The 19,613-nt window shown below is 43.4% G+C and overlaps 1 protein-coding gene across 5 annotated transcripts in view; it reads left to right on the forward strand.

The window, feature by feature from the left end:
- Positions 1 to 19,613, forward strand: part of ZDHHC14 (zinc finger DHHC-type palmitoyltransferase 14) — a 283,131-nt gene that overhangs the window by 108,214 nt on the left and 155,304 nt on the right. Inside the window, exon 1 of one of the 5 annotated variants that reach the window (XM_038526428.1) lies at positions 500 to 534. The exons of the other annotated variants lie outside the window; for them this stretch is intronic. Coding sequence (XP_038382356.1) covers positions 515 to 534 — 20 coding nt within the window. The 5' untranslated portion in view covers positions 500 to 514. Of the gene's footprint in view, positions 1 to 499; positions 535 to 19,613 lie in introns of those variants that run through there. 5 annotated transcript variants of the gene reach the window in all.

Consider the following 19,613-nt stretch of genomic DNA (forward strand, 5'->3'; position numbering starts at 1 on the left):
GCCCACCACCTTCATCTAAACCACCAGCACCTCTGTGCCAAATGCAGGTGCCCCCACATCCACTGTGGGGCCAGGCAGATTCTTCCCACATCAAGCCCCATCTGTCACCTCCCTGCTCAGAACTAGCGGTGGCTATTCAAGAGAGGTGCTGGGTCCCTCCTGGGCCACCCCTGCAGCCTCCCGCTGCCCCCTGCCCACACTCTGACCTCCAGCCACCCTGTCTGTCTTGTGTTTCAGAAACCTTGGGGATTCACTGCCCATCCTGCCTGTCCCCTGCTTTCCCTTCCCAGGGAGGCACAGCCAGTTCTGGAATTGGGGGAATGGGCCTTGGGGGCAGATTCTGCTCTTTGCTGAGTGGGGCAGCTGACACATAAAAATAAGGACTGTCCTTTCTCCATTGTCCTAGGGTGTCATCTGCAAGAGAACAGGGACTTTACCCGGTTCACTGCAGTATTCCCAGTAGCTGGAGCAGCCCTAACATCACAGACAGACACTCAGCAAGTAAATTAAGTGGATGAAGAATGGGGAAAGCAGGTGAGAAGCTTAGGAGTCGGGAGTCAGGATTGATGTATTTTAGCCCAAATAGGCGTGAAAAGGCCTGTGGGGGGAGGCCTTGCACAGACCTATATGGATTGGGGGAATGCTCTGGGTAAGACATTCCAGGCACGGTGCTTTGGGAGAGCAAAGGCCTAGCTAAGAAGGCAGTGGGAAGGCAGCAGTGGGGGTGATGGGTGTGTGTGTGTGTGTGTGTGTGTGTGTGAAAGGACATAAGGATCTTATGGCAGGAGATGGTCCTGTGGGTGAGAGGTACAGTTTGGGATTTTATTCTGAGTGGGATGGGAAGCTGTGAGAGGATTTTAAGCAGAGGAGTTACCTAGCAGGCTTTAAAGGTCCTCCCCTCCCCCTTCACTTGTAAAGGGCAGGAGCAGGAGACTGACTGAGGTACTACTGCACTAGTCCAGGCAAAGATGGCAGTTCTTGGACCAGACCCTACTGGGGAGGTGCAGAGGGGATCAGATTTGAGATGTGGTTTGAGGTAGAGCTAACCGGCTCTGATGAGGGACTGGATGTGGAGGAAGGAGTCAAGGAGCACTGACTGATCACTGCAGTCTTTCACCTGGAAACAAGCCTTTGTAGAGAAGGTGCTCAGCCCCCTGTGCCCTGAGCCCCCCGGTTGGGGCTGCTTCCTTGGTTTTACCCTCTGAAGGAAACATTCCTTTCCTTGGGGTGCTTATTGCAGGGTTTGCTCATCCATTAATTAGTGCGACTGCTTGATTAAGCCCCTCTCACTAGACCGAGCTCAGCAGAGCCAAGCCTCCTCCACCACTGCTGCCACCTCCTCCTCCTCCTCCTTCTGTCCTCTTCTTCTCCTCTTCCTTCCCTCCCCTCCTCCTCCTCCCTCCTCTCCTTCCTCCTCTCCCTTTCTCTTTTCCTCTTCCTCTTTCTTCTCTTCCTCTTGCTCCTCTTCCTCTCCTTTTCCTCACCTCCCTCCTCCTCCCCATGGCCCAGCTTTATCTCTAGTGCCCAGTGCAGCATTGGGCACATAGTAGGAATACAACATATGCCTGAATGAACAAACAAATTAATGAAACCAAGAGAGATTAGGAATGTAAGCCAAGTCACATGGCTGGTAAGTGACTTGTGACCACACTCTTCATCCAAGGAGCTCTCCTCCCTCCCTATCATGCTTCAGGGGCAGCAGGAGCAGTGGGACACCCACATCCCACAGATACTCTGTCCTCTGCTCCCTGTTCTCTCCTAGCTCTCCCTCTAGCTCCCCTCCTCCCTCCCTCTCTGTGTGCCCCCCCTCTACCACCACACACACACACACACACACACACACACACACACACACACACGTTATTTCTGGAATCATGAAAACCTTCTGAGGGCAGTGTTTGTATTCCTTGAGGCATGTGATTGCTCTCTGCTTTTAGGAAATCTGCCATATGTGCTGTGTGCCCTGTCTGGGCTGTAGTCTAAATGAGACCTTCCAGCTGGGTTTGGGTTTCAGACACATTCGCGCATCCTTCGATCCCCTTTGCTCCGGTAGAGACAGGAACGGGCCTCCCTGAAGGCTCCATACACGGGCCTCTCCCCTTTCTCCTCCGAGGGCAGAACAAGTGGCGCTGTGGGAGACGTGAATGCCCATTGTCAGTGGAGGGTTCCACAGCAGATGACAAGCAGGAAGGGAGCTCGTTGTTAGGGTGCTGAGTCACATGGCCTTGCAGCAGAGATCGTGCAGGGGGAGGCAGGAGGTGGGCACCATGGCCCTGTGGTCAGACCATAACTGCAGCCGCCCCTGGAGCAAGAGGACAGTCTGAGCCCTGCTGGGACCTGCTCAGGGCCAAGAGACAATGGAATCGGGCTTGTGAGCCTGGGTGTGTGTGGGGGCTCCGTGGTGGCCAGGGCAATGTGAAGAGGGGCATTGCTCCACATGCCGTCCTGCTTCCATTCTCTTCTGGCAGCTGATGGCTTCAAAAATCCCTGAAGCCAAACCCATGCCCATCAGCGTGTTTACAGAGGAAGGCAGTCAACAGTATGAGAGCCCTCTGAACCTGTGGATCCACGGCTGTGGGGATGGCTCGGGAGAGCTTGAGCTGTGAATGTGACCTGGAGCCAGAGGACACCATCGGGAGGTGTCCATGTGCACGTGGCTCTGGACATTCACGGCCTTCTGTCAGGGCACCTAGCTTCCAGCTTAGTGATATTGTCCCGTGGGCCTTGGGCATTTGGGGTGCAGAAGCCTCTCCCAGGAGGCGGCCATGTGGTATCACCATCTCAGCTGGGCAGTAGACCAGCACACACATGATACACCCATGTCTTCAAGCTGGTGACTTTTGCAAGCCGTCCTTGTCCATGGTTACTGTACCTCTCTGTGACTTCAGTGGCTCCCCTTACTCAGCCAACTGTAGCAACCCACTTAGATGTCAAAGCTTTATGTCCCAAAGAGCATGGGTTTGAGGAGTGTTTCACATGGCTTTGCATGCCCTTGTTTGTAAAGGAGTGTGGCCCCCCAGAGGAGCCCTGCAGGGTCCTGGCTTAGCCACTGATTCTTGGTTGGCCTTCTTGGTTGGCATTTATTTCTTTGGCTGCTTTAGCTTTACAACAAGTGGGTTGGACTTGATCCTCTCTAAAGTACTGTAAAGTCCCTAAAGTTTTGAAAGGTTGAGGCCAGAGGGAGGTCACTCTAAGGCCATTTGGCTGTGGAGTGCTGGCCCTGCCTGCGAGGAGCTGTGTGATGCAAGGGAGGTGGGAAGGTGCCGGTCTTGGATGTCGACCCTGCCCTTGGCCTCTCCTAGACCCTCCCTGGGGACTCTGCAAGTCTAGACATCCTGATGGCAAAGACAATGATGATCGGGATGTGCTCTCTCATCTGAATCTCAGTCTGGAGGGGTAGGCAGGGCATTTGTTGTTACTTGCACTGGGAAGATGGTAACCTGGGGTTGAGAGGGGACAGCCAGGAAATGCATGGACCAGACTCCAGGGCTCCTGGCACACCTTCCGTATCCGTGCAAGAGATGAAAGACTGGAGGCAGATCTTTATAAAGAGGAACATAACTTTTCTTGTAGATTATGGCCCTTTTGAGGACATCCATTTTCATAAAATCTTTCATTCCAGGGCAGTTCACTTTGTTTCATTAAGGCAGTTTAGAAGGAAATAACTCTTTAAAAATCTAATAAATTCAAAGAGAGAAAATGTTAAATTGCATTCTGTAGGCTCTAAGGTCTCAAATCCATTTCATTTCCTGAATGCATAATCTCAAATCCGTTTCATATCCTGAATACATATTCTACATTTAACAATCCCAGAGACAGCCAAACCAATAGGCAAGTGATAAAACGCTCATCGGCAACCTGAATGTTTCTTCTTGTCTTTTTGGCCATAAACAGACTGCATTTTCCTGCCTCATGTTTCTCTAGAAATGACATGACTTGGAATTGGGATCCTAGCCTTTTGTTACAGCTATTATGCTATTACGTGGGGCTAGGGCCTCCTAGAGTACCTCTACAGGTTTGTTTTTCGTTCCTTTTAACATAGATCAAGAAAAGCATACCCCAAGAGTTTGGAAACCCCTCCTCTCAAAGCTTCCATTTGTAGATTCCTTGCCAAGCGCTGAAGACATGCAAACTTCCATACTTTGGAGCATTTAAATAAGCTCTAATTTTGTTGTCTTATAGAACTATGAGGTTTTTTTTTTTTTAAAGCAGTCCAAAACTAGAATGGAATACAAGCCTTCTTTACTTCCTGTTTCATTCACTTAACCAGCGTTTATGGTGTACACGCACTGAGGTGTTTATGGGGAGGAACTCATAGTGGGTGTGTGCTCTGAGGGGACACAAGATTTTATCAGGAAGAGGAAGCAGAAGAAAATGGCAGTAATAAAGGTATAGAAGGAGGACTTTGCAAAGCATTTGGGGGAAATGTTGAGAGGTCTGTATTACCTTAATTATGTGAGCAGTACTGGAAAGCACATGGGGCATAAGAAAAGCCAAGGAGCCTGTGCCTTACCTGCAGGGGAGGGGTAGTTGGAGGTTTTTCAGCAGGGGAATAACAACCAACGTGGGCATTAGCGAGAGAAATATGGTTCCAAAGCCTGAACTTTGCCCAGGCTATGAGTTCTCTGCTGCCAGGCCCAGGCCCAAGGGAGAAGGAAAGGGGTCTATGGTGACACCAGGGTGCAGGGCTTTAGCTGAACCAGCCGAAAGGGATTGCTAGGGTCAAAGAAACAGGGATGTGGTTGAGAAGAGACAAGATAATGACCAGAAATGTTGGCAAATGTTGGATCCAAAGAGAGTGGGTCAGGATGGTGAGCAGCAAGGCAGGGCTGACGAGGTAGGGGAGGAGGTTGAAGGTGCAGCAGAAGCAGGTCAGGTCAAGGTGCAGATGCGAGGTTGCAGACATCAGTGTGTGCACTAAATGCTGAGCCTCCTAGGACAGGGACCGCACCTGCAAGGGCTCTGAATAGCTAGCCCCTGCCCTTGTGAGTGCTCAGCATGTGGGGTTGTGTGGAGCTCTCCTCTATTTCCATACCTGGAGTGTCCGTGGTGGTGCAGGCAGCATGTAGGCTGGACAGGGAGCACTTCTCTGGATGCTGTCCTTAAGCAGAGTCCGCATTTGTGTCTTAGTCCATGTGGGCTGATATAACAAAATTACGATAGGCTGGGGTGGGGATGGGGGCTTACAAACAACAGAAATTTTTTTCATGGTTTGGAGGCAGGAAGTCCAAGTTCAAGGCCATAGCAGATTAGTGTCTGGCCGGTGCCCACCTCCTGGTTCATAGACACTATCTATCCACTCTGTCCTCACATGGCAGAAGCAGAAGGAACTCTGGGGTCCCTTATATGAGAGCAATAATCTCATTCCTGAGGCTCTGTCTTCACCACCTCCAAATACCAGCAAACTGGAAGTTAGGTTTCAACACCTGAACTTTGAAGGTAGAAAGACATGCTTTCTATAGCATGTTAGGTGATGAGTGGGCCTATGGATTGTTAAGCTAGCTGAACTGGATTGTAAACTTTTCTGAAAAATAGCACTCTATAATTTTAAAACAGTATTTTTACTAGGGAAAAGCAAAAGAGCTTTCAACATAAAATATTGACAGAAGAGAAGCCTGGATTCTTGCTATTCATAATGACCCATGTCTTTAAAAATAAATCTAATTATTACAAGCTAAAATTGTATGTATTTTTTATTCTAAATACCAAAATATGTCTTGAATTAAATTTAAAATGCTCAGATCCTCAACAATCATTTTTGTAGACCTTTCTAGTAAGTCACCATTTTGTGCGTAGCTGCTGGGTGTGGAACTCTAGAATGAACTAGGTAGGAGCTGATGTTTCTTTTCAGTGCTTGTTTTTTTTTTTTTTTTTCAATTTTATTTATTCATGAGAGACACAAAGAGAGAGGCAGACATAGGTAGAGGGAGAAGCAGAGAAGCAAGCTCCTCATGGAGAGTCTGATGTGGGATTTGATCCCCGGACCCGGGATCATGCCTTGGGCCGAAGGCAGATGCTCAACCACTGAGCCACCCAGGGGTCCCTTCAGTGCTTGTTTTAGAGGAAGGATCAGAGAACTTTTAAAAATGTTTTGCTTAGGTTGAGCTCTAAGTTTGCATTATTGTTGTAAACTTTCTCTAGTAAATCCACAAAGCAATGTTTAAATGAAGACATCTTAATTTGAGTATGGTGGATGGATATGTAATAGAGGTCTATTGAGTGTTTTAATATGAGATGTTTTAAGAACAGATTACATTTATCAGCATTTTTCAGCGAGCTTGCATGAACTCAGCAAATAAAATAACGAACATTCTTATTATTAACATCTATAACATTCTTATGCAAGTAAAGGCCCCACTTTGAGAAGACAAAACAAGCGTGGGGCTTTCTTCTTGCCATTTTGACGGCTCCCCACCAGCCAAGCAGCGTGTGGGTGGAGAATGTTTTAGACATTCCTCCTCACAGCAGGGAGCGTTTATGAAAGGGAAGACTCCACAAAGATCGCCCTGATGCCTGCTGAGATCCAAGCAGTGTGTGGTGAGGGACAATGCGGGACAGCTTCAGTAAGAAGGCAGGAGCAAACAGTTCGACCAGGCCAGAGATAAGGACACATGAGAAAGCATTTGCGGTCTTCTTGTACATTTACATACATTGTACCAGTTCCACATCTTGCATGGCTACACCTTTCATGTTCTCCTGGTAAAGCCGACTCCTCCTCCTGCCATATTCTTTCTTAGTGCCAAGAATCACCTTCTGGGACTTCCCGGGACTCCAGCTCTATCTCCCCAGTGTAGTTGGGAGGGAAGAAAGGTCGAGTCAAGCACAGTGACTATGCTGGCTCACCTAAGGCTGTGTCTAGGACATACGTAGGTAGGCCTTGTGTGGTTCATATGGTACGTGGGTGCGGGAGTTCAATCAAGGGCTGGTTGTCTCCCACACTGGAAGGTAAGTCACCCCTCCCCATGCTCTTAAGGTTGAATTATGTCCCCCTACCCCTCCAAAAAAGATACATTGTAGTCCTAACTCTCAGAACACGATCGTATTTGGCAATAGGGTTTTCATAGAGATAATAAAGTGAAAATGGGGACAGTAGCATGGACCATAATCAAGTATGATTGGTGTCATAAAAAGGGGACATTTGGAGACAGGTGCAAACACAAACAGAAGGTAGACCATGTGAAGGCATCTAAGATGTTATGGTCTGTTTGTCCCCCTAGTCAGGACAGAAGGTGGGGGCCTTTGGGAGGTTTGTAGGACAGGAAGGTGGAGCCTTCGTGAATGGGATTAGTGCCTTTATAAAAGACTCCAGAGAGCTCCTGAGTCCCTTCTACCATGTGAAGACACAGCAAGAAGATACCAGCTATGAACCAGAGTCCTCACATGAACCAGGTGCCTATACTGGTGCCTGATCTTGGACGTTCCAGTCTCAATAGATAGGAGATAAATTTCTGTTGATTATAAGCTACTTTTTGTTCTAGTGGCCCAAAGGGACCGAGAAACAGGGAGAAGGTGCCATCTGACTGTAATGATGCATCTACACATAGCTGAGCAAACCCAAGGATTGCTGGCTGACACTGGAAGCTAAAGGATTTTTTCCTAGACCATTCAGAGAGGGCATGGCCCTGCTGGTACCTTAATGTTAGATGTCTAGTCTCGGGAACTGTCAGACAATACATTTCTGTTTTTTATGTCACCTGGTTTGTGGTTCTTTGTTATGGCAGCGCAGAAATGGCTACACACGCCAACTTTCATAATAAGGCTTCAGAGGGGTTCCTTTTACACAGGTCACAGAAACCAGACTCATTATTTCCTTCCTTTATCACTTCCTCTTTATCTCTTCTTCTTATCTGCCCTTCTTGTGAACACAGTGACAAACGTTTTGTGGGTGTCAAGGGAGGGCAGTGTAGCAAAGCAGGGATCCTGAGGCTCTGAGTGGAATGGATTAGGGAAGGGGGAGAAGGTTGCTGGAAACCTGTGGCTAAGGGAGACCAGGCACCAGGGGCCTTGGCAGGTGGAGGCCAGGTGGAGGGGGGATGAGAGGAAGCCAAGAGCCTGCCTGGAAGAGGGTAAAAAGACTGAGGGCACAATATAAAATGACTTCAAGATTTTGAATGTCAGGGCTCTCTGATTTTGAGAATTATTCCTTGCTTTGGAGAGTGATTGTGGTGGCTATAATGAGATGAGTAGGAAGGAATTTCCATTTTAGGAACACTTGTAGGTTCCACTGCCAACGTGATTAACTTCAGTAATTGGAAAAGGTAGAGCTTTTAGGGGTTTTCAGCAGTTCAGTCATCAGAGAGAGCTTGAAAACTAGGGGTTTGAAGAGATGGTGGAATTTTGGCATTCATGGATTTCAGACTAAGAGTTTACTATCCTTTGAGTATTTCTCAAGGGCTGTAGTCTACAAGAAGGGTTGGTGGGTCTAATGATGCTACCTCATGTGAAGTGTGGTCAGGACCCTGTGTACATGTGTGTAATGTGTGCACCAGTGTGAATCTCATGAGGATTTGGTTCCAGTGGACACATGGCAGCCCAGAACCTCTATCACATTTACAAGAGTATTTGAATTAAATCCCCAAAGGGATTTGACAACTTGGGATTTGTGAATATACCATGGTGGTACTGCCAGAAGAAGTCAGCCAAGGAAAAGCAATGTCTGTGAGCATATGTTCAAGAATTCTAGGATCAGCTTTCAACCCAAACCCCTCATTTCAGCAGTTGGGAAATCTGAATCTTGGTGACTTGTCACCAATCAGACAACTGAAGGTAGTGAGCCTGAACCAGAATCCCATTTTTTCCGTGCCTCTTTCTACCATCCCAGTCAACAAGCATTTTAAGTTAATTACCATATGGCCAGTGCTGTGAGACATACCTTCCTCTTCTTGTAGCCTATAACCTAATCAAAGAGATGAAGCCAGTATCCCAGTATTGTTTGATGAAGTGGGGCTGTAGAAGCTGCAGGGACCCCTGTGGATCCTTGAATTTGGAATACTCCCCTTTTCTTCATCCATGTTCTGGAATAATAATATTAATAATATTTGTTTTCTGAACTAGTGTGAAAATATTCTGAAGACTATAAAATGCATCACGAAGGGAGTGTTATTAGCAATGAGGAGTTCCAAGATGTGAGAGACCAATGTAGACTCGCAGAGGGGATGACTGAATAGAGCCTCCGTAGTGGGTATAACATTGGCAGAAGACAGTGGTGGAGGAGCATGTCCAGGAAGAAGGAGCATAGGCAGAGGTGGGAAAGTATAAATTGGGGAGCAGATTGTTCCCAGTGGTTGGGATGGGGACTTATTATGTCTCTTCTAGCCAAAATTTGGGGTCAAGTCCAAATCAGAGTGACTTGGGGAATTTGGTTCAGGAAAGTATCAATATAGATATCATCATTGTGCAGATATTATTATTTTTATTTTTGGAAGGCCTTTAAGGCACATTATCTCTGGAATCTTTTAGCAAATATCTGTCCCAATAAGCAGGGAGGAAAAAGAAGCTTACTGAAACAGATGTTAGCACTTTATTTATTCTCCCTCTTGCCCTATTTGGTTTATTTCTTTTGCATGTATAAAAGTTAAAATAAAATATAGCAGACTGAGATAAAGGTGGTAGTGTATCTAAAGAGTGGTGCCAAAACATCTGTTAATTTAAACTTAGGACTTTATTAAAAGATGAATGCTACCCAGCACTTCTATCTGTATCTACTTTACATTGACTTCCATGGCTGTTATTCAGGGAGAGCAGAGCAGATTTTTATTCCATATGCTTAATATTAATAACATTCATATGGGTTCCTAATGGTTTTGGTAAAGTAGAACTGTGTTTAATGCTGTTTTTGCTTGGGCTTAGATGATATATTCAGTTCTGAAAACTTGAAGAAAAGAAAACAGAAAATCTGATGACCTGCCTGGTTTTAATCCCACTCGCCTTCTGCAGCTCGTAAAACTCTTATAGCTAAGCTTCCACAGGGGATCAGAAACATTTTCGGTGTGTGGCCACAGCTGTAGTGTCCCTTGCCATAGAGCAGCATTTGGTCTTAATCCATCAGTCCAGACCTATTGCACTGATCTTGCACATTTCCCAAGGACATCTTTGGGGCAGGCTCATGGGATGAGGGTGACAGGACGGTTGAGTCATATGATGTACTGGTTTTGCTACTTGGATCATCCTAAGCATACAATTATAATTAATTATAACTATGGTATTAATATAATATTTAAGAAGTAAGGATTTGTTTAGATTTTGTACCTATTAGGTCTGCACCTTTTAGGAGACGAGTAAATACATTCATTTATTCATTCAACAAATATTTAGCGAGGACCAGGGATTGTTCTAGCAATGGATAAGAAAAAGTCCCTGCCTTCAATGAACCTACATTCTAGTAGAGGTAACAAACCAAAAACAAATCCACAAATACATGTGTAATATAATATCACGTGATGGTATCACATGGGAGAAAATTGAGAAGGATAAGGCAGTAGATTTGGGGAGATTATGCTTTTTCATTTATTTTTTTACATTTGAGTATAGCTAACACAATGTTACATTAGTTTCAGGTGTACAACTTAATGATTTAACAAGTTTATATATTATGCTGTGTTCACCAAAAGTATAGCTACCATCTGTCTATTACATTGCTATTATAATACCATTGTACTCCTTATGCTCTGTTTTCATTCCTGTGACTTACTCCATAGCTGGGGGCCTGCATCTACCACTCCCCTTCACCCATTTTGCTGAACTCTCTCCCCCCTCCCTTCTGGCAGCCATCACTTTGTTCTCTGCATTTATAGTTCTGACTCTACTTTTAGTTTGCTTATTCAGATTGATTGTCTTCGTGGTGTTAAGTTGTAGAAGTTCTTTATATATTTTGGCTATTAATCCCTTATTAGGTATGGCATTTGCAGGTATCTTCCCCGATTCAGTAAGTTTCATGATGGTTTCCTTTGCTATGCAAAAGCATTTTGTTTTTGATGTAGTCCCATTAGTTTATTTTTGCTTTTGTTTCCTTTGCCTCAGGAAACATAACTAGAAAAATGTTGTTATGGCTGATGTTAGAGAAATTACTGCCTAGGATTAGTATGGTTTCAGGTCTCAGTTTAGATTGTTAATCCATTTTGAGTTTATTTTTGTGTATGGTGTTAGAAAGTGGTCTAGTTTCATTCCTTTGTGTGTTGCTGTCGAGTTTTCCCAGCACCATTTGTTGAAAAGATCATGTTTTTCTATTTTATATTCTTGCCTCCTTTGTCATAAATTAATTGACCATATAAAGGTGGGTTTATTTCCGGGCTCTCTGTTCTGTTCTATTGATATGTGTGTCTGTTTTTGTGCCAGTACCATACTGTTTTGATTACTACAGCTTTGCAGTAGATCTTGAAATCTGGAATTATGTTACCTCTAGCTTGGTTCTCTCCCAGGACTGCTTTGGCTACTTGGGGTCTTCTGTGTTTCCCTATAAATTTTAGTATTATTTTTTTAGTTTTGTGAAAAATGCTATAGGTTTTTTTTTAAATATGGATTTCACTGAACCTGTAGATTGCTTTGGATAGTATGGACATTTTGACAATGTTAACTCATCCAGTCCGTGAGCATGGAATAGCTTTCCATTTGTTTGTGTCATCTTCAGTATCTTTTAAGAGTGCTTTATAGTTTTCAGAATACAGGTTGTTTACTTCTTTTGTTAAGTTTATTCCTTGCTATTGAGATTAGGCTGTATGAGATGGAATATTCAAGAAAGGCATTTTTGAAGAGATGACACCTCTTGTGCTTTGAAGTGCAGAAATATGAAACAAGTGAGGAATTGAGACTTCTGGATATCTGGTAAAGAGCATTCAAGGAGGAGGGAACAGCTACTGCAAAGGTCCTGCAGTAGGGTGAAATTGGCATTATTTGAGGAATGGTGAGAAGTTTGCTGTGACTGGAGTGTATTGAACAAGTGGTAGCAGATGAAGTCAGAGAGATAGCCAGTCACCAGATCGGAGAGGGCCTTGTAGACTACAGTGAGGATATTAGATTATGTTCTAAGTACAATAGGAAGTCACTTTTACATAATCACTTTTAGCAGCAGTATGCAGAGTGGAAGTATAGGAGCATGAGAGCAAAGAGAGAAATGCAGAAGTCATTGCAAGATACAGATGGCAGACTAATGTGGATCTGATCGGAGCCATTAATGGAGACATAGAAAGAAACTGGAATGAAGAGTATTTTGACAGTGACATGATTTGCTAATGAGTGAATTTGGGGTGTGGTTCTCAGGGGAATAGCTCTATTCTAATTTTCCAGTTAGAGATGCCCACAGGCCACAGTCACTAACCCGAACACTTACCCCATCATCCCAGAATGAAGATAACCCATGGAAGCTGAGTCCATGGCCCCTTCAAGAAGGGGTGAAGAATGAACAAAACCTTAAATGACTTTCATAATTTAAAATACAAGTTTAAATTTTAAATGTGATGCATTTTTGATGAAGAATAAAGATGTTCCTCGCTTTGTATCACCTTTTCTTAAACCTTTCCTTAGCAACCTTTCAAAACCATGGCAGATGTTCCTTAGAAAAATAAACTAAATTGCAATTTCCAGGAAAAAGAGAACCATTATCATGGGCTCATTACAAACTTCATTATTTAGCATATTGGAAAGATCAGGCTTAATTTACAGTTTCTTCTGCAGGAGAGGAACCCTAGACAGAATCAGTACAGTTAATGGTGTAAAGGAGGAAAGGAATAAAAATTCAGGCTTTCCTCTCCTCAGTGCTGGTATTTGAAATTGTAACTAATTTTCTTGTAGAAATAATACCCAGTGTTGGGTGGACTCATTTTGGATTTTCCATTTGCTTTCCTTTTGCTTTTGTTATTATTCCTCCCTCCCTCTTAGGCTGCTTATCTGATTTTTCCTCTGCAAAAAATAGTTCCACATTCTTTATATGGCTTCTAATTTTTTGTAAGACAGTTATTGCAACTAGGATATTGCTGTAAAAAATTGTGAAATATTGGAATAATGTGACTTTTTGGGTGTCAACCATTTCCTGATCTTTTCCTGAATGAGTAATTATTCCAAGAATCTGTTCTACTCTAAATTAGCTGTATTACTGGGTATTTTCTTGTTCCTTAAGATTACATTTATAGCCTGTGATTAGATGTATTTCATGCCCTGAAATTTAAACTTTGATATTAAAAGTGTGTCAGTTCTTGTTTTGTATCTTTGAACACATGAAGTTATTTAAAAATGCATTCATGTTCAGATGCTTCTACATTTCTAAAGCCAGTATTGTTTTATTTTAGAATACAAAGACAAGACTAGCACCCTGGTGACTGATTTCCTCATAGAAGACGTAACATTTTGCTGGTTCATGGAGCTGGTAGCTTTGCTGGCAGCAAGGTGTCAGTTGTTGGTTTTATAATTTGATAGTAAGATAATCAATCTTCACCTGACACAAGTTGCTCAGATTCTCCCTTATTGATAAGGATGTAATAATGTTTTACTTCTCCCAAAAAGGAGAAGTTTTCTAGACTCTTTTGGATATAGGACTCTCTGTTCTGGGCTGGAAGAGATTCTGTGCTAAAATTCACCTTTTGACCTCACCTGACCACCCTGAATGTTGGGCATTCATGCACTTAACTCAGCATCCATCATTAACAGTAATGGCTGCCAATTATTAACCATATGGTATGTGTTGTTGTAATCCACTCAACAGTCTTGTGATGTTGTTCTTATAACAAAGAAAGAAATTGAGATCAGAGATGGCTATCTCAGGGCCCACAGGAGCTGCCAGTTGGACCAATATTCTTAGTGGTGGCAGGAAGGCTACAAAGTAGAAGATGGTATAATGCTTTTCTCCAGTGTATATACATGCTAGAAGGGAAGACCAAGAAGTTAACTATATAAAACAGTAAGAAGATAATACTGTATAAGCAAGAACACCATGACTATGATCTGAATGCTTTACATGAGTGCTGAGAGAGTAGGTAAGTGAGCAATCAGACTTTGGTCCCATGAGTTGGCTCATTGAGGAGATACCTTGAGGGGAATTTAATTAATAGCAACTATTCTGAATCATCCTATTCAAGGGTTCCCAAAACATGTCTTGGCAATAAAGCTTGTGCTCACAATCCCAGATTTTTGAATACCGTCCCTGCTGCCTGATTCCCCACCTCTCACCACTCACCCATCCTCCAGCATGGAGCCAGAAGGGCAGCACGGGCTCATCTACAAGTGTCTTCTCCATGCTGTTGGCCAGCTCCTCCACAAGTGTCAGGGATGCTATTCATGGCTCATGGTTTTTTGCTGCTTTAGTTTGTTTGTTTTTAAACCACATAACTAACCACATAACCTCTATCAGGATGCTTTTGGTTGAAGTAACAGAAAGCCAGGTGCAGATTGGTTTAAGCAACGAGGAAACTTATCGGTCTGCATAAATTGGCACCTAAGACAGAGTGGATCAATGTTGGTTCATCTGGCTGTTCAACTGTGGGATGAAGGTTGTTCCCATCTTTTCTCTGCCTTCCACAATGATAATTTCATTCTATGATTGTTCTTGTGGAGTTAAGGTGGCTGCTGCATGTGGACCTGCTACTGCCTCTTTCATATTTGGGGTCAGATGAATCCTGGCTTCCTGTTGCTGCCTGTAAGAATAAGGAAGGATCTTCCTAGAATCCTCCAATGGGCCTGTATTTGCATCTCTTTAAACATATGTGGTTCATACTTCCTTCCAAAACCACCTACTGGCAGGAGAGGATTCCCTTAGATCATGCACACCTACCTTTTAAGCTGAGTTCAAGTCCCCAAGCCATGGGCTGCTGATGAGTGTGGGCAGAGTTTAATGATTGCAGAGCCAAAGGTAGTATCCATTACATAAGACTCAGAGCCCCGGGTGTTTTATAAGATACTATGTGTCTTATTTTCCAACCCCTTCAGCAGGACTTGGGGCTGATGAATAGTTTGACATGCAGTGCTAGAAAATGAATTGCCTAAAATTATTAGGAGCCAGGTGATAGACAATCTGAAAACATGAAAACATGCTCAGCCTCATTAGTAATCAGGGAAATGTAAATTAGGATCACAATGACATACTATTCTGCTCCCACTAAATTGGCAATGATTAAGAAATCTAACAGTACAAGTGTCAGCAATAATGTGTGTGTGTGGAAACGGGACCTCTCAGGTACTGCCAGGAGAGAAGGGTATCATTTGGTCTCACCACTTTGGGAAAAAAAGTTGGTACTATCTTATAAAGTAGAACATGCATATACCCTTCAACTTAATTAAAACACGTATTTTATAATTTCTTCAAGAGACATGTTTGAGAATGTTCTTGACAATAATGTTCATAATAACAACTAGAAACAATCTAAATGTCCCAGACAGGAGAACAAATAAATGCATGGTGGTGTATTCACACAATGGCCTGCCATACAGCAGTGAAAATGAAGGAACTACAGCCACATGCAATACCATGGATGCATCTTAAAAATTTAATATTCAATTAAAAAAACAAAGCTCCCAAAGACTACATACAGTAAAATGCCATGTTTATAAAACTCAAATGCAGGTATATTTAAGCATATTTGGGATATTGTTGGGATACATCCATATGGGGTTAAACTATGTTTAGTTGGGATACATTATTGGGATACATCCATATGGGGTTAAACTATGTTTAAAAGCAAGTGTGTTTGGGACACCTGGGTGAGGGAGTTGGGTACGTGTCTGACTCGATCTCAGCTCATGTCATGATCTCAGGGTTGTGAGATCGAGCTTCCTATCAGTCTCCTCACTCAGTGGGGAATCTGCTTGAGGTTCTCTGTATCCCTCTCCATCTTCTCCTCCTCCTGCTCTCTCTCTCACACACACATACATAAATAAAATCTTTAAAGATAAGGGTTGTTATTTAGCAGGGTTAGTCTGGAAGGTGGGATCTAGGAAAAGCAGAAGGTTGACTCCAATGATAATTGTTAATAAGATCTAATCTTTAGTTGGATGGTAGGATTGGGGATGTTGTTTTCTTTAGGTCCTCATAACCACCTATCTATCCATCCATCATCCATATCAAATACCACACAATAATTTTTAAAGTAGAGGCTCACTGAACTCTTAAATAAATGTGACTCATTGCCATTGGGTAACAAAGTAACAGGACTCTTGTAAGAGGAAGCCAGGTCTGATGGATCAATTAATGTCCCATCAGGGAACAAATCATCATATGGTTGGGAGAACCAGTGGTTGGAATCTATTTAGACCTTGAAAAAGTCCCTGATTAATGACTCTATTGTAAGTTACTAAAACCCTGACATCATTGTGGGTTGGGGAAATATTTATCCTGTGGATAGGGAGGCAGCCATCAAAAGTAATAAATAAATAAATAGAAATTCAATGAGCTTTCTTCTATGTGTAGAGGTGTGTAAACTTTTAGTTTCTGTAGTGATCAGTCAAAATTTGCCTCATTGCATATTTTTAATGAAACAATTTGGAAGAGGAACACACAAACAAGAGAATCCCCTGGTGAGAGGGAAGGCAGAGTGCAGCTAAGTGGTGAAGTGCTGAGCACATGAGGTTGAAGGTGAAGATCAGGGCTTGTGCAACTCAGAAACACAGCGGATGAACTGTAGTGTGGACAGCACACCTGTTTGGTGACTTCCACTTCTGGTTAAATTCCCTTCTGGGCATTGATGCTTGATGGGAAAACACTGTAGCTCCTGTGGTCGAGAGCTCTTGCCAAGTGAGCCTGTAATAGTGTCTCTTCATGGTTTAGTAACAAGTTCCATCTCAGGTGAATGTGGGACTTCTGATGTCATTTACGTGATTCAGCACAATCTTTTAATCCCCCATAAGAAACTTGCCGTGTCTCACTGAAAATGTAAAGACAGACTGAGCCCAGTTGTTCAAGTCACTGTCTATCCACCAATGACTACACTGAACAATTGTGAGTTTGTCAGCATCTTTCAGTTTCCCAAAAGGTGATGATTTCTGATATCTCTTTCAGATCCAATGTTATGTGACCCTGGGAGTCTCTTTATGAAGAACCATATGTCCTCCCCCACCTCTGTTAGATTCAGCAGAGGCTGATAAGGCCTGTCATCTGGCTCACACTGTTATTCTTGCTTCAGATAGTATAGACCTCTGTAGTTCTCTACAACATTATTTCTCAGTTGTATTAATTATGTTCTAGGTACCTCTTCCCAAACCATGCAAATGATAGTAAATTTAGTGATGACAAGCTAGAACTTTCCAGAGTCTTTCCAAAACATATTAAATATAGTATTTAGATGATGTGTGAAAAATCCCATTAACTTCAGTGAGCCTTCACATGTTAACCTATGCGAACTTATTAATAGATATGTTTTATATGGGTCTAAGGGAGATGTTAGTGTGAGCTATTGTCTATAGTTTAAGGAGAACCACTTCTCTGGACATTGTGGAGTAGACACCACTGTGTTTGCCCAAAGCTTCCCAAGCACCTGGATCCTTAGACCCAGAGTGAGTGAGGCTATTTAGGTCTGGTTTGCCCTGAGCATCCTACTCTTAAAAGGTCCCCATCTCTCTGTCCAAAGCCCTATGGGCCTGGGTGTGAATACACATACGAGAATGTATCTGTTGAATTGGTTTTCAATCTTTGCCCACCTCAGGATACCACGAGGCAACATGTAACTTAACCCCTCAGCACTTCACAGTATGGACACTGCCCTGTTCCAGAATTTTCTCCTCTTGGCTTTCTGCTCTGATTCTTTTCATACTTTCAGACTACTCTTTTATGGTCACTTATGATTTTCGTTCTCCACTTGTCTTGCAAAGTTTGCTGTTCTTCTGCCACTGGCTCTCTTTGCAGTCTACGAGGAGAAGCAAATGTAGATGTTCAGATGGGCCTCACAAGGAAGCATAGATGAATGATGGGGCAGTGTGGCCGGGGATGCTGGGCCTGTGCAGACTGCAGTGGGCACACCAGCATGTTTCTCATCTGCCATGTGACATGGTGCTCCACGAGGCAGCCACACACATCCATGGGCTAGATGGGCCACCAGACTCTGCTGGCACTTCCATGGTTTTGGCTCCACACCTAGGCTGCTTGCTGCTGATGTTTTGCCATTTCCTTTAAAAATTTCTCTCTTTGTAATATTTTTTAAAATGATACAAATAATATAATTTTTTTCATCAAAATTTACCTTTGTGGTTTAAATATAAAAGCATGGAAATCCATTGTCCCCAATCCTACCCTTGCTAATCTTCCCCCCAGTGCCAAGGCATCTTACCCCTTTAAGACAAAGAGGTCCAAGTCCAAGTCTTTGTCCAAGTCTTTCTAAAGTTCAGATTTTTATTTTATTTTTAAAAAGATTTTATTTATTTGCTTGAGGGAGAGAAAGAGCAAGAGAGAAAGAGCATGAGTGGGGTGAGGGATAGAGGGAGAAGCAGGCTCCCCACTGAGCAGGGAGTCCAATGTGGGGCTCAATCCCAGGACCCAGAGATTATGACCTGAGCTGAAGGAAGACACAACCATCTGAACCACCCAGGTGTCCTAAGTTCAGATCTTTCTGTGTATGAGTTCCAGAGCCACACTGTTGGGGCAAAAGGCCTGGATTACTTACATCATGTTTCCACCTGGATGGTGGTTCTGGGTTTTGCTCAAGTCAGGAAGGATTTTCAAGGTTGAAGCAAGAATGAATCTCCCCGTGCCAAATACTTATCTCAGTATATTTGCTTCCTGGAGTCATTCTCTGTGAAATACAGCTAACCATTGTGTGCAGAGTGGAGTGGTGTTGTGGAATTCAGTGGTGGAGGTGAGTGTGCACAGGACTTTTATATAAACTACGTCCACTTGCAAACATTGTCCATGCTCAGCATATTTCATTTCCACTTTGGTTTAACGCATGTTCTGAGTGTTGTCATCTCTTTGTGTACTGTGAATTTCTAGATGACCCGTGTGTGTGTGTTTAGTACCTGGCACAGTGGCATAAACAAATGATATTTAACAATGCTTGTGCTGTTGATTGGATTGTGATAGTTGGTAGAGAAGGTGTTGGTTAGACCTTTTAGTGGTCCTGATTTATTAGAAACAGATGCATAGACAGCAAGCTCTAGATTGAGAAGTGGAAGACTGGTGCATTTCAAAAGGTAATAATAGCCTACCTCGAATAGGATAGTGACAGACACCGTCTCAAGTGCATCATGTGTGTGAAATAATGCATATATAATAATACACAGTTCCCTCCTGCCATAGGTCCAGTGATTATCCTCATTTCAGAGTTGAGGAAACTCAAGAAGAAAGAGGTTAAGTCATTTGAAGTCACGTAGCAAGTAAGCATGGAGCAGGGCTTTAATGCATGGCCCATGCCCCTGGCCACCAGCTGTCTCAGGCGGACTGCCTGCCAGGCCACCTTGCCCACTCCAGAACCTTCTCCTTTGCGCATAGCTGTATATCCCTCCAGAATGTCAGCAGCTCTGCTCCTGATCTGGTCATTTCCTCCCTTAGGATTTTTATGACCTATCATTGAAAGATGGTGCAATGGTTCTGCACAATATAGAACACAGTCTGTGGCTCGTAACACACCCAAGCCCATATATACTTTGAGAAAGAGAGGAATAATAAATAAATGGCTTATTTAGAAGTGGGTGAACTTTTTGGA

Source organism: Canis lupus, chromosome 1 (genome assembly GCF_011100685.1).
Source record: "Canis lupus familiaris isolate Mischka breed German Shepherd chromosome 1, alternate assembly UU_Cfam_GSD_1.0, whole genome shotgun sequence".
NCBI lineage: Eukaryota > Metazoa > Chordata > Mammalia > Carnivora > Canidae > Canis > Canis lupus.